This window comes from Globicephala melas, chromosome 15 (genome assembly GCF_963455315.2).
Source record: "Globicephala melas chromosome 15, mGloMel1.2, whole genome shotgun sequence".
Lineage (NCBI taxonomy): Eukaryota > Metazoa > Chordata > Mammalia > Artiodactyla > Delphinidae > Globicephala > Globicephala melas.
Genome location: NC_083328.1, coordinates 29040281 through 29053613, shown reverse-complemented (window position 1 = coordinate 29053613; position 13333 = coordinate 29040281). Strand labels below are relative to the sequence as shown.

Sequence of the window (13333 nt, the reverse complement as noted above, 5' to 3'; positions counted from 1 at the left end):
TTTAATTGTCTAACAGACAGGATTAATTTTTATCAGTTGCACAGGGGAGCCACTTTTAGTTTTGGTTAAATAAAAGTCATTGCAGCACAATGTGGGCCGTCAGTTGTACTGACAAGGACCTTTCTGATTTTGTGTTGTGACCACAAAATGTGACACCTGAAGCTCTGAAAATTAAGAAAATCATTCTAAACACAGAAAGGGAGGGGGAAGCAACCTTTAGGTGCTTGCATGGCTTTAATTTGAATATGAATCATTGAAAAACCAAAACTGACATGTCGTGGGGGATGCTTAGGCTAATGTAGGCGCATCTACTTAATAGAATATTAGCGGCTGCTTTTCCATGAATACTGTCATGATGTGTTCAGTTTCTTAGGATCTAATAAATGGAAACAGCACGTATTTTGCATAGTATGGTAATACTGTAGCTTTCCTAAAGGAGGAAAAATACCCATGTATTGTCAAAAACAAAAAGTCAACCGACCAGAAAGTTACGTTGGAGTGTTGGAGTTGAGACTTCTTTTTTTCCTGAATTTTAATGAAGAGAGGGGTTTTCTTAGAGTTGATTGAGATTGTTTCTTAACTTTCGGTGACCTTGTCATCTTCTACCACGTGGTTCATGATGGAAGCTGATCCTGTGTCTTAAGTTGGGCCACATGCAGATTTGTGACCCCCAGGGACTCTGGGCAGGAGCTGCGCTCTGCTCTGAGACCAGGTGCTAGGGAGAGACTGTCCCTGGTGGAGAGTTGCCAATACCTTTGCAAAGGTATTGAGTTGTTGGCTGTCAGAGACACCGCCACGGACTTCTGTCCTCTCACCTGCACTGAGCCAGGAGGAGGGCACTGAGGGTGAGGGAGGGGACAGTTTGTCCTTGACATGAATTGGATCTTGACATTGGTCTATTTGTCCAAAGAAACAGCATAGTACAAAGTGGAACTGTCCTTATATTTGCCATACACTGTGGGCTGTATCTGCATTCATGGTTAAATATAGGCGTAAGGAACCAGAAACCATTCACAACATTCTCTCTTTTCTTTAAAAAAAAAAAAAAAATCCTTTTAAAATTTAAAAAGTAATATACATTCAGAAAATGTAAAAAAGCTTGAAGAGTATAAAGAAGGGAAAAAAGCTCTCCATAATTCAAAGGCAGCTGTTATTAGCATTTTGGTGATTTCCTGCCAGTCAGTTTTCAGTGCCAATATAGTGGGAATTCTGCCCTTCTTCTCCCCAATAGCTTATACCCCCAATAGCCATGTATATTACTTTTTATTCTTGGTTTTCTCTAATATCAAACCCCAAGCATCTTTTTCACTTTATTGTACTCTTAGTAAACAAAATTCTAATGGCTTCATAATACTTCGTCTCATGCAAGATGGTATATCCACTGAGCCCTCCCTCTGCTACTGGGCATTTGGTTATTCTTATTATTCCCAAAGGAAAATACAGTCCAAATTCCAAGCAGCTGGCTTACAAGAAAGTGTTTTATACTTTATCCTGCTCTTACGTTTGGAAGCGTTATTGCTAGGGGCTTAGGAAAAAACAGATCCACACATGGCAAAACTATTCGCGCATTTGAATGGTGATGACAGTTCGGGGGCTCCGGAGAAATAGAGCCTGAACATAAATGTTCCTTAAAAGTTTCTTCCTTTAATTTCTGTGTGTCACGTGTTTGTTTGAAATGTTATGACAAGTGCGTTTCACTGCTTCTGCATTTTTCAATATAATATTTTGAATCGGTGATACATTTGTGGAGTATCAAAATTCAAAAAAGTATAAAATGTTTTGCAGTGAATAGTCTCCCTGTTTCTCTGCTGCACCATCTCGCCCCCCCACCTCCCCGCCCAGTCAGCAGTGTTGACAGTAGCTTGTGTCCTTCCAGGGGTAAAGTGTGCCCTTGGTCACTCATCGAGTTGCTGTGTTCTCTTGGCTTCAACCTGGCATCCGGGGGCAGCCGCAGACAGTCATGGGATCAGAGCCGCCTGCCTACAGGCCAGATCTGTGCATATTCTATTATCCTCGTGTTGAAGAGTCTTTCCGGGCCAGGCCCTTCACCTGGAAGGGCAGCATTTAGGGTGTGCGGTTTGTGATATTTGCAGCCACTCTATAGATCTCACCCACAAAGCATCAGGCGAGAGACTTCCTATCGATCCCTTCCAGTCCGGGAAGGTCAGCCCAAGAAATCACTGGGCCAGGACCTGCCAAAGTGAGATCGTGGAGAAGTGCCCTTGGAATACTCAAAATAGAAATCCAACAGCAGCTCTCATGTATGAGCACTTTCCACCCTGTGCCTGGGCCTGTGTTAAATGCCTCTCTGTTTTCATTTCACTTGAATCTTCACTGTAACCCCGAAGGGTTTAATCCCCACCTTGCAGATGGGGGAAAGCTTTAGGTAATGTACCCAAGGGTTTGCAGCTAAGTAGAGGCAGAATCAGAAGTCGAACCCAGGCAGTTCTTGCTCCAGGGTCCACATTCTAAAATTGTTCAGACTTGTTGGTACCTTGTCTGCTAGCGTGAGTCTATTACATTGCCCCGTTTTCTTCATTCTCTTGCCACTCTTTGAAGTGATGATGTGGCGTGTCCATTCTCTGTCTGCCCCCTGGCATGGAAGTGCCACAAGACCAGAGACTTGGTATCATTTATCCCCAGTGTCTGGGACAGCGGGTGAACGATGCCGAGTGATTAAGTGGTTGGTTCGTTCCTTAGTCGGTTTACCCTGGAGACGACAGCTTCGCACGGGCGGGGCCTGCCTCTCAGTCCCCTTTGTGTCCTCCAGGCCTGGTGCTGGACTGGGCACACAGCGGATGTGCTGCATGCTGGCGGTGGGGCTGTAAAGGGCTAAGGCAGCTGCTTCCCGTGTGCAGGTGAGGCTCGTGCGTGCCACGAGGCTCATGCGTGCCCCTCTTTTCCAGACCCTTCCTGGATATGGTGTACCATGCCCTAGACAGCCCAGATGACGATTACCACGCGCTCTTCGTGCTCTGCCTCTTGTACGCGATGTCTCATAACAAAGGTAAGCTGCTCAGCTTGTCCGCCTTCAGGGAAAAGGAAAGCTGCTTTCCTTGAAGAATTTCCTTTCTGGTTTTGGCAGACTCCCACAGGACTTCTCTTCAACCTCGTTAGAATTTCTCAGATGCTTTTCTACAGACTAAAGCCGCGGGAATCGGTTACTCAGGCAGCACGGGGCTGGGGCAGGCAGAGGGGGAGTTTCAAGTGTTGACCGTCCAACCCAGCATGACTGTTCGCACTGTGCTTTGCTTTCCACCCCTTGGTTTACAACTGACTTAGGCTTCCTACCTCTTTCCTAACATCAGAACAGAAATCAGTCAAATTGTAATCTTGGTTTTGCTATTTATAAAAGTTGATGTGCTGTTCTGGGTTCAGAGCTAAAATAGACTCTGAGTGGATTGTGTGGAAGCGTAGGTTTCCTTTCTGAAGAAAGGTGTGGTTCTCTGGCTTCCCTTGTTGAGGCCGAGTGGTCAGGATCAGACTCCCGCGGAGCTGACAGATTTGATTAGAATCCATTCATTTACTTCCTCTCTGAGAACAGTCGCTGGTGTATGTGCCACCTGGCTTGACACGGGCAAGTTCTCAAAGCACCACATCAGAATCTCTTTGAAGAAGAAGTCAAGAATATTCCTCTGGCCCCTGCCAAGTGCTGGGCTTGGCATAGATGAGACTTTGCATCAAGTGTTGTTTTAGTAGGTTTTTCATGAGCTTATTGGGAGGTAGTTGGAGGTGGGTTTTACTAAGACAGCCTATGCCTGGAGTCATTTAGAAAGCACTCAACATAAAGTATGTACTTACTCTTAAATCATTAATCATGATAAGTTGATTAGTGGCAAAAGGAAATATAGTGAAAGAGGCCTCCTCTCTCGTTTGTCCTCCAGTTCTCTTCTTCACAGGCAGTTCACGTTAACAGTTTCTTGTGTGTCTTTTTAAAGATATCCATGCAAACCCAAGTACAAGTGTATATTATTTTATTTATGTGGGTTCCCCACTCCCTGCCCAACATGGAGGTTCATTCTTTATTGTCTGTTTTGTGCCTTGTTTTTCTCACATCATCATGTATCAACACGTCACTTCCCATCCCTGTAGAGCTGCCTCGTGCTTTTTAATCCTGTGTCTGTGCCATCATTTAGTGCGCCATCCCCTTACTGAATGACACTGAGTCCATTTCCAGGCTTTTCCCACTAGAGACGGGACCGGCCATGATGGCTCTTCTCCTGCATAAGTCATTGTGCTCACGTGCAAGGGTGTAGATCTAGCCCGAGACTTCTCTAAAAGATGCCTAGCAAGCTCCGAATCCTCCCTCCACAATCTCGTTCACTCCCATGGCTTCTGCGACTCCCTCCAGCTCCTGCCTTGGTGACTGGCACATGGGAGCCCTCAGTTAGTGGGAGTAAACAGAACTCCAAGCCTGACCGATGGGAGTCGGTCCCACCCATGGATTGCCTGCCGTTCCCCCGACCCTCCCCTTCCATGCCCGCCTCACTCCAGCCCTGCAGTCTGAACTCCTGACCCTTGCACGCTGGAGACTTCTACCTAGGTGATTGAGCAACACTTTGAAACAGTCTGTCTACACCACACTCATCCCCCCAAAATATACCCTGACCTCATCACGCTTCCTGCCATTTCTGGTTCAGTTGAAATTGCCAGCCAAGGTTGAAACTGCCACGACCTTTAGCTCTTTCCCTCCTTTGATCCCAGCATTTAGTCATCAGGTGTTGTCATTTCTCCCTCTTCAGCCTATCTGATCAGCAGAATTTAACTGAGCACAACTCAGTGCCTGGCTCTAAGTTAGGTGCTAGAGGCGAGAACCAAAGGCACGAGAGCAAGAGAGATATTGAGCACCATCCCGGTGGCCATTATCGCAGCCTCCCCGAGGGGTCAAACACACGACCATTTTATAATCCATCCTCCACAGCACTGCCGGGTGATTCTCTGTAAGATGTGTTGACCGTGTCCTTCCCCTGTTCAGAAACCTTTGGTGCTTTCTTCTCTCCCTTGAACTCCAGTCTCCTGTACCTGCCATTTTGAGTATCTAGATCGCACCCACCATTCTAACTTGACCTGATTCCACCAACTTCCCTGTCATAGACCCTTGGCTCCGGCCCAGGGAGTCAAACTTTACTACGCAGTGATTGAACTCTTGCATGGAGATAAACTTGCAGTGGCTGTCATGGTACTCACTGAACTCTTTAATATTCTTTTGGTTGCAAGGCGTGGAAACCACCTCACATTAACTTAACGAAGAGAGAGAGTCTTATAGGAAGGCCCCTGGGGCAGCTCATGGGATCCAAGAAGTTGCCGAAAAGCCAAGGGAAGGGCAGGACCAGCTCTGGGGACTTCCCTTAAGGTAGATTGTGTTGTGGGCCCATCAAATCCCAGGCAGGGAGTCTGTCTCCGTTCAGGTTTCAAACTGTTGGGCAAGAGATCTCATTGTTCCAGGTTGGTGATATGTCTAACTCCGGAAGTCAGTTATGGCTGGGGGTGGGGTGGGTGAGAGTCAGGGTCACATAGCACAGAGCTGGCTCCAGGGGTTTCAGCTCTGTGTCTGGAACTGCTCCCAGAGAAGGGAGCTTCTTTGGAAGGCTGGCAGCCGCCCCAGTCAGAGCCAACACGCCTACCTGTTCTTGGCTGATCTGCCACCTTCTTGTATCCATCTGTTTTTTCCTGCCGTTTTCTCTGCTGTAACATCACCACCTATTGAAATTCTGCTCAACTTCAAGGGTCTGCTGAGAACTCACCTTCTCCTGGAATTTTCTCTGATCCCTTCAGGTGATACTCACTCTGGGTTAGTACCGCCTAGTGTGGCAGGCACATCTTATACTTTGCCGGATTTGATTTGCTAAAACTTTGTTAAGGATTTTTGCATCTGTGTTCCTGAGTGTTATTAGTCTGTGGTCTCCCTGTAATTCTCTTGTTTTGTTTGCTCTCAAGTTATGCTTACCTTATGAAATTAATTGGAAAGTATTCCCTTCTCCTGAATTTCTTGGAGGAGTTTTGGTAGAACTGGTATTATTTCTTCCTTTATTTTACTATTTGGTAGAATTCACCAGTGAAGCCATCTGGGCCTGGAGTTTTCTTTGAGAAAAGGTTTCAAAGTATTCAATTTCTATAGTAGATACTGGGCTATTAAAGCTTATCTGTTTCTTCTGTTCAAGTTTTGGTAGCTTGTGTCTTTCAAGGAATTTGTCATTTCATCTAAACCGTTGAATTTATTGGCATAAACTTTTTTACTATATTCCTTTATTATCCTCCTTTTTTTCTTTCATTTTTCCTTTTTTTTCGGTCGTGCTGTGCAGCATGTGGGATCTAAGTTCCCCTCCCAGGGATCGAACGTGTGCCCCCTGCAGTGAAAGCACAGAGTCCTAACCACTGGACTACCAGGGAATTCCCCTTTTATTAGCCTCTTAATGTCTGTAGGATCTATAGTAGTGCCCCCTTTCTAATTCATGGTATCGATAGTTGAGGTCTTCATTTTTTTTTTCCTGATCAGTTTGGCTAGAAATTTATCAATTTTATATTAATTTTATTGGTCCTCTCAAAGAACTTTCTTTTGGTTTCATTGATTTTTTTTCTCTGTTTTATATTTCATTGATTTCTGTTCTTTATTTCTTACCTTTAGCTGCTTACTTCAATTTTAATTTACTCTTCTTTTTGTTAAGATGGAAGCTTAAATCATTGATTTTTTTAATGCTACTCAGTTTATTTTACTTTTGAAAATTAACATACAATAAAATTGACTCATTTTGTGTGTAGTTCCATTAATTTTAGCATATTTATGGATTTGTGTGAACACTGCTATAATCGGGTGTTACGTTGTAGTTCTATCAAGCAAAAAATTCCCTCATGCTATTCCTTTTCAGTCATAGCCTCTCAATACCAGTCATTGATTTTTAAACTTTTCTTCTTTTATAAAATATGAGTTTAATGCTGTACATTTTCCTCTAAGCACTGCTTTAGCTGCCTGCAGTAAATTTTGATATATGTGGTTTAATTTTTATTCAGTTTAAAATATTTTATAATTTCCCTTCTGATTTCTTTTTGTCTATTCTATCATCTGTGTAATTTCTAGCTATATTTCTATTATTGATTTTTCTTCTGGTTTGATTTTAGGTTATATTTGTTATATTTTCCCGTGTTTTTTTTTGGCATGCCAGATTTATTTATTTAATTTTTTTGGCGGTACGCAGGCCTCTCACTGTTGTGGCCTCTCCCGTTGCGGAGCACAGGCTCCGGACGCGCAGGCTCAGCGGCCATGGCTCACGGGCCTAGCCGCTCCGCGGCATGTGGGATCTTCCCAGACCGGGGCACGAACCCGTGTTCTCAGCATTGGCAGGCGGACTCTCAACCACTGCGCCACCAGGGAAGCCCCCAGATATTTTTTGATTGGTTGACAGTTACTATGAATTTTATGTTGTTGGATGCTGAATTCTTGCTTCCTTTCAAGATTTTTGGGCTTTGTCCTGGGACAAGGTGAAGTTACTAGGAGTCGTTTGGGTCTTCTTAGGCGCTTGCTTTTGAGCTTGGTTGGTGCTAGTCCAGAGCACCCTTTAGTCCCTGGCTCATTTGACCCCAGTACAGAGGCCGTCCCCTTCCAAGGGCTCTACTGGATGAGCCATGATTAGGTAGTCCTTCCACGCTGGCCGCTGGGCATGTGAGCTCTTCTCAGCCCCGTGTGAGCTCCTGGGGTTGTTCCACCTGCCTCCTCCCAGCAGGCCTTTCCCTTTCCTCACCTGCATGCACAGGGCAGGACACAGCGGGAGCCTAAGAAGGACCCCTCTTGCCGATCTGTGCAGTTCCCCCGTCTCTGCTACTGTCTTATATCAATTCCAGCCACTTGGCCTCTCTGAACTGCAGACTCTGCCTTCTCACCTCAGAGAGACCGTGAGCTTTGTTTGGGTTTTCTCAGTCTGTGGTGAGTCCTGGAAACTTTCCAGACGGTGACCTGGAGCAATCACTGGGCACACGGCCTTAGTTTCTTCTCTCTCAGGATCACCCTCCTGTGATGCCTGTTGTCTTGTCCAGTGTCTCATAACCATTGTTTTAGATGGTTTGCCTTTCTTGGCTGGAAGCTGTAGCATTTAAAAAAGAAAGTTTTATCAAAGGTATAATTGGTAAACAGTGAGCTGCGCATATTCAAAGTGTACAATTTGATAAGTTTTGACACATTTATACACCCAAGAAACTATCACCACAGTCAAGTCAGTGTACGTATCCATCACTCCAAAAGTTTTCTCCTGCCCTTTGTCACCCCTCCGTCCCTCTCATCTCCCACCCCTCTCCCTAGGCAACTCTGAACTGCTCCCTGCCACTATAGCTTGGTTTGCACTTTCTAGACTTTTATGTAAATAAAATCATGCGATAAATACTCTTCTTTTGTATGGCTTCTTTCAATCTGCATAATTATTTTGAGATTCGTCCATGTTGCTGTGTGTATCTGTGGTTCCTTTCTTCTTATGTTTGAGTAGTATTCCATGTGTAAATGTACCACAATTTGTTTACCCGTTCACCTGTGAACGGACGTTTGGGTTGTTTCCAGCTTTTGACCATGACAAACAAAGCTGCCGTGAACACTTGTATATAAGTCTTTGTATGGGCATGTATTTCCATTTTTCTTGGACAACTGCTGAGGAATGGGATGACTGAATCATGTGATAGGTGTGTGTGTGTTTGTTCTTAAGAAACTGTCAAACTATCTTCCAAAGCGAACGCGTGCTCTTACATCCCACCTCCAGTGCACGAGGGTTCTGGTGTTCTGACACCCTCACCAGTGGGTGGCACGACCACCTTTTTTATTTTAGTCATTTTAATGGGTACATAGTGGTGTCGTATTGTGATTTTAATTTGCGTTTCCCTAACGACTAATGACGTTGAACAGCTTTTTCAGTACTTAGTCTGCCATCTTCTCATTTCCTTTGCCCGTGTTTTAATGGATTGTCCATTTTCTTATTGTTGAGTTTTGAGAGTTCTTTATATTCTATATACAAGTCCTTTATCAGATGTGTTTTGCAAAGATTTCCTCCCAGTCTGTGGCTGGCCTTTTCATTTTCTTAATAATACCTTTGGAAAAGCAGACGCTTTTAATTTCCATGAAGTTCCCATGGCACTTTTTTATACTTTTGCTCTGCATGTTTTCTCTCCCACTCTGGACCGCTGGGCCTCTGAAGGCAGAGACCGTGTCGCTCTCAACGGCCTCCTGCAGTACTCAGCTCGGTGCCCGACACCCGGTCAGCACTCAGCCAAAGCTTGCTGACTGATTGCCTCTCAGCTGAGTGGCAGCTCCCCAGCGCTGCTCTCTTCCTGGCAGCCGGTGCTCGGTGCTCAGGGCCTCCGCAGGGAGGGTGCTGTTGGGGGCGGTGGGGATGCCCAGCTCCAGAGGGTCAGGGGGCACGTGGGTGAACACTTCGTCTTACGGGGGGCTGGCTTTCTGAGCAGGCTTCCTTCCAGGAGCCCCGCCGTGTGCTGGGGAGTGGAGAAGTGGTGGCTGGCACGCCACGCTCCTTCGTCCATGATGTGGCCAGAGAGACGACCCTGCCGAGGTCCTGTTGGGGAGCCCACCTCTCTTCCTAAGAGTGGGACTGTGTATTCGAGGGAATTTAATTCCTTCTTCCACTTCCTGCTAATGCTTTTCATTTATTTATTCATTCACCCTTCTGACAAATATTTCTGAAGCCCTTCTTAGATGCCAGGCACTGTGGTTAATATTGAGAACACAGCGGTGAACCAAACAGAGATTCTTCTGGTGGTGAGTGTGGCTGCTGCGGAGGGAGCAAGGCGACAGTGGTGGAGGAGAAGACAGCGTGACGGGTGTGATCTGTGATTGTGGAGGAAGCCAGGGGTGGTGGTGCAGGGGTCACTAGCTTGGGTGGTCAGGGAAGGCTTCTCTGAGGAACAGACATCAGAGCTGAGGCCTGAAGAATGGGAAAGAATCGGCTCTGCAAAGATCTGAGGCAGGAGTGCTCCAGGCAAAGGGAACAGCCTGTGCAAAGGCCCTGAGGTGCAAAAGACCTTACAGGTTTGAGGAGCAGAAAGCCGGTCAAGGTGAGGCTGACCAGGTGGGCAGGGACCAGATCGTGAAGGGCCTTGAAGGCCACAAAAAGGAATTTAGATTTTATCCCAGGTGCAGTGGGAAACACCTAAAGAATTTTTAAGTAGAAGAGTGACATGGTCAGATGGAAATTTTTGGAAGATTACTCTGGCTGCTGGATGGAAAGTAAGTTAATGGGGGTGGGGGAGTGAGTTGCAAGGCAGAAAACTGGGAGGCTTGTGAGGAAGCTGTTGCAGTAGTCCAGACAGGGGTAATGTAGACTGAATTATGGCGTATTGGCCACGGAGATGGAGAAAAACTGGAAAGGTTTACGATACATTTTGGAGCTACAGCCAGGACGAGCTGATGGACTGGATGTGGGGGGTGAGTGAAAAGGACACTGGGGCAGCTGTGTGTGGCCATTTATGAAGACAGGGAGACAAGGGCAGGAGTGGGGCCGGGGGCAGAGATTTCTGCTTGATTTGGGTGGGAGTGGGCACCACGAGAGGAGTCTGTGTGATGCCCAGGGCCCTGCCTCCTGCCACTGTGTGACTGGTGGTGCCATTTCCAGAACCAGCAAGTGTGGGCTATGAAGCAGGTTTGGAGAGGAAGCTGGAGACTTCAAGTTCAGCACCCTGAGGCCCAGGTGCCTGGGGTACCCCCATGGGAAACTGCCTAGCAGGGGGAGCTGCCGCTTGGTTTATGCTCTAGTCTGGCCTGCAAGCACAGGTCTGCATTTGGGGGGGCCATTTGGTGCTGGTGGTGGCGGCGGCGGTGGGTGGGTGGGTGGTTGCTGTTTTGGTTAGGCAGCAGGCAGTTAGCTGCACTTAACCTTCAGCCTCTCTTTTCCAGATCCGTGCCCTCTAAGCAGGGCCCCTAATGAAATGGTCTCTTTCCGATAGATTTTCCATCATAAGACAATTTTAACATAAAAGCAATGTTAATAAAAACCAAATGTTAGCTCAGGCCTTCCAGTAAATCATAATAGATTAGATGCTGCACCGAAATGAATATCACAGTGGAAAGCGTTGACCGGTTGGAGGAAGGCTCTCGCTGTGATTCAGTCGGGCCCCGTGATGAAGACTGGTTCCTATCTGTAATAGCAGATGCAGCCCTCTCTCCTTTGTCAAGTCTGCAGGGCCCTGGCCCAGGGGAAGGGGAAGGGGGGTGAGTTTTGTAGCTTTGTCTTCCTAAAGGTTCCCCTGCTCCACCCACTAACGCTTCTACTCCCTGCCCCCTCCATTTATCATTGTTTACACAAGAGGAATCTTGGGCTTTTTGCTTTTTTTGTTTTGCTGAGAAGTTACTGGAACATGGATGAGAGGTATGGGAAAGGTTGAAAGGTAACAGGATAATAAAGGGAGGCTTTTGCTATGCGGAGAGCTGGGAAAATATCATTTTGGATCTCGACTGACACATAATCAGAACTGGAAGTACATTGGAAATTGGCCCAACATCTGGTTAGCTTTCGAAATAGTTGGTCTATAGTCTTCCAAAGCTGGCAATGCTTGTGTGACTCCAGCAAAGGAGACCTAAAGAAAGAAAAAAAAATTTTTTTTAATTAATTAATTTATTTTTGGCTGCATTGGATCTTCATTGCTGCGTGCAGGCTTTCTCTAGTTGCGGTGAGCAGGGTCCACTCTTCGTTGCAGTGTGCGGGCTTCTGGTTGTGGAGCATGGGCTCTAGGCACGCGGGCTTCAGTTCTTGTGGCACACGGGCTCAGTAGTTGTGGCTCGCAGGCCCTAGAGCACAGACTCAGTAGTTGTGGCACACGGGCTTAGTTACTCCGCGGCATGTGGGATCTTCCCGGACCAGGGTTCAAACCCATGTCCCCTGCATCGGCAGGAGGATTCTTAACCTGCACCACCAGGGAAGTCCAAGAAAAAAATTTTTGACTATTATTTTTACCTGGCACTATTGTGGTCTCTTTATGCAGGTTTGTCTGTCTACTTCTTTTTATGTAGCTTTGGTCTGGGTCTGTTCTACCCTTGTCCTGAATGGGGGTTTCCACTAAGGAGGAAGAATCTAGAACCCAGAGGGGAAGCTTAGGGGCTGGTTACTGACATCACGGAGCCACACCCTTCCCTTCTATTTGGGATTCTTTGAATTAGTTAGTTGGGAGTTTGGCCCCCACCAGGCCGCAGCCCGCTGCTTGTAGGGTGGGAGTGATGACAAGGGAGACCTGTTCTGACTCACTGGGGCAGAGCGGGATCTGACCCCGGTGGGGAGGGAACGAGGAAGCGTGTGGTCTGCTGGAATCTGGACGTGCGAACGCAGCTTCCCGGGCCATGTGAAGTGCATCTGGGTTTCTCTGGAATTTGTCACTTGGCACTTAGGGGGTTGAAGCAAATAGGACAGTATATTATCTACAGTGTTTATTTTAGTCAGAGGGGAATGGCTGGCGAAGGAACTCGATCGCGTTTGCAACAAAACCTGCATCTCAGTGACTGGAAACCTGGGGGGGTGTGTGTGTGTGTGTGTGTGTGTGTGTGTGTGTGTGTGTGTGTGTGTGTGTGTGTGTGTGTGTGTGTGTGTGTGTGTGTGTGTGTGTGTGTGTGTGTGTGTGTGTGTGTGTCTGTGTGTGTGTGTGTGTGTGTGTCTGTGTGTGTCTGCCTGTCCATCCGTCCACCTGCACATGTGCCGTTTCCCTTTCACATGCATATCATTGTCATATTGTCACACTGACCTTGTTCATTCACAGCTGTGAGCCACTGTTTTGTTTGGACCCAGAAGAATGTCTTAGAGACAGTGGTGGGAAAAAGAGAGAGACGGGGAGGGAATGAGGCACCTGGCCGAGCAGGAACTTTGGGGAAAGAGCGGAGATGCCCAGAGGGGTTCTTTACGAAGTTTTGCCATGTGTTGTGTGGAATGGACCCTGCTCTCTGCCTCCCCTTGGCTGGTGGTAAAATCTACTGCACATAGGATGCATTGCAACATGGAGTCTGTTTTGGGAAAGTGCTGGAAGCAGGGAGATCACCTTGAGTGGCCAGGGGGATGGAGGCTGCTCTAGAGTTGGCCATGACAACCAGATCATGTCACCTGCTAGCTGCCCTCCAGGGGTCCTGGCATCCAAGCCATGTCTGTCCCTCCCCTAGCTTCTGCCTCATCACTTCCACCCAAAGCCCCGATCCCACTCTCCCCGAGCTCTCCCATACTCCCTGCCCTACCCCTTGGCCTGGCAAGTCCTGGTCGTCCCTGAGCAGCTCATCCTTCAGAATCCAACCTAGCTGCTCGTCCCCTGCACTCCCCACAGACAGTTCAGCATGCCTTCTTTGGGCCTTCTAGAATAGCTTGACGTTAGC

The 13333-nt window shown here is 47.1% G+C and overlaps 1 protein-coding gene across 6 annotated transcripts in view; it reads left to right on the top strand.

Moving 5' to 3' along the window:
- Positions 1-13333, top strand: part of CLEC16A (C-type lectin domain containing 16A) — a 206922-nt gene that overhangs the window by 67537 nt on the left and 126052 nt on the right. For all 6 annotated transcript variants that reach the window (XM_030883952.2, XM_060284270.1, XM_060284271.1 and 3 more), the window contains exon 12: positions 2907-3007. In XM_030883952.2, coding sequence (XP_030739812.1) covers positions 2907-3007 — 101 coding nt within the window. The remainder of the gene's footprint in view (positions 1-2906; positions 3008-13333) is intronic.